The following is an 847-nucleotide window of genomic DNA, read 5'->3' as shown; positions in this document are numbered from 1 at the left end:
CCTCCCACACCAGTAGCTAGGTAGGTGTCCCGTGATGGGCTCCCAGGCTGGGTGCATCCCTTCATCAGCTTTAAACTCACTGCTGCCCCCTTGCCTCTTGTAAGTGATTTTGCCACAGTAAGGGCTCTTTGGTGTGTCTGTTCATCCGACCTAAAGCCACACCCTGTGCGAGTTTGGGGTGTGGCCAGTGAAGAGTGAGGTGGAGAGCTCAAGCTTGGCCCACAGCTTCCTGGAAGTGGGATCTGTGTACCTTAAGCAGTAATGCGGGTATTCAAGAATCAAGCCAGAGAGCAGGGGAGGCAAGTGCATCTGTCCCTCCATCCGTCAGCATAGCTTCTCACAGCCTCTTCTCTCTCTAGGTATGTGTACATTCCACTGGGCGGTTCCCAGCGTGGCCTGCTGGGAACACTGCTTTCTACCGCGATGACGTTTGCTTTTGTGAGCTACTGGCATGGTAGCTATGAAGACCTCTGGTGCTGGGCAGCGCTCAACTGGCTGGGAGTCACCGTGGAGAGTGGAGCCCAGAGGCTGCTGGAGAGGCGCTGTATCCGGGAGACCTTGGTGAGCAAGATCTATCATTGCCTGTGTGGTAAGGGAGAGCAGAGCAAGAGGAGACTGGTTTGGGAGGGATGGTGGTCACCAAATTCACTCAGATATGAGCAGTTCTTACCAGGCAACTGCAAAGTCTATGTGTCTCTAGGAAGCGTGGCTGGGGGTAGGGGTTGGGAGGCTTCGAAATCATTGTTTACATGAATGGCTGGTCAAGGTTGGGTGGGTAGATGAATGGATAGACAGATGGATGCAGTAACTATAAAACCCTAGGCATTTACTGTAGAAAAATTACAAA

At 52.7% G+C, this 847-nt stretch overlaps 1 protein-coding gene across 1 annotated transcript in view; it reads left to right on the top strand.

Annotated features, from left to right (window-relative positions):
- Hhat (hedgehog acyltransferase) overlaps positions 1 to 847 on the top strand; it is a 245,988-nt gene that overhangs the window by 174,899 nt on the left and 70,242 nt on the right. The window contains exon 10 of the mRNA XM_005348897.3: positions 360 to 561. Coding sequence (XP_005348954.1) covers positions 360 to 561 — 202 coding nt within the window. The remainder of the gene's footprint in view (positions 1 to 359; positions 562 to 847) is intronic.

This window comes from Microtus ochrogaster, chromosome 6 (genome assembly GCF_000317375.1).
Source record: "Microtus ochrogaster isolate Prairie Vole_2 chromosome 6, MicOch1.0, whole genome shotgun sequence".
Taxonomy (NCBI): Eukaryota; Metazoa; Chordata; class Mammalia; order Rodentia; family Cricetidae; genus Microtus; species Microtus ochrogaster.
Note: the sequence above shows the minus strand (reverse complement) of the source record. Positions and strands in the feature narration are given on the sequence as shown.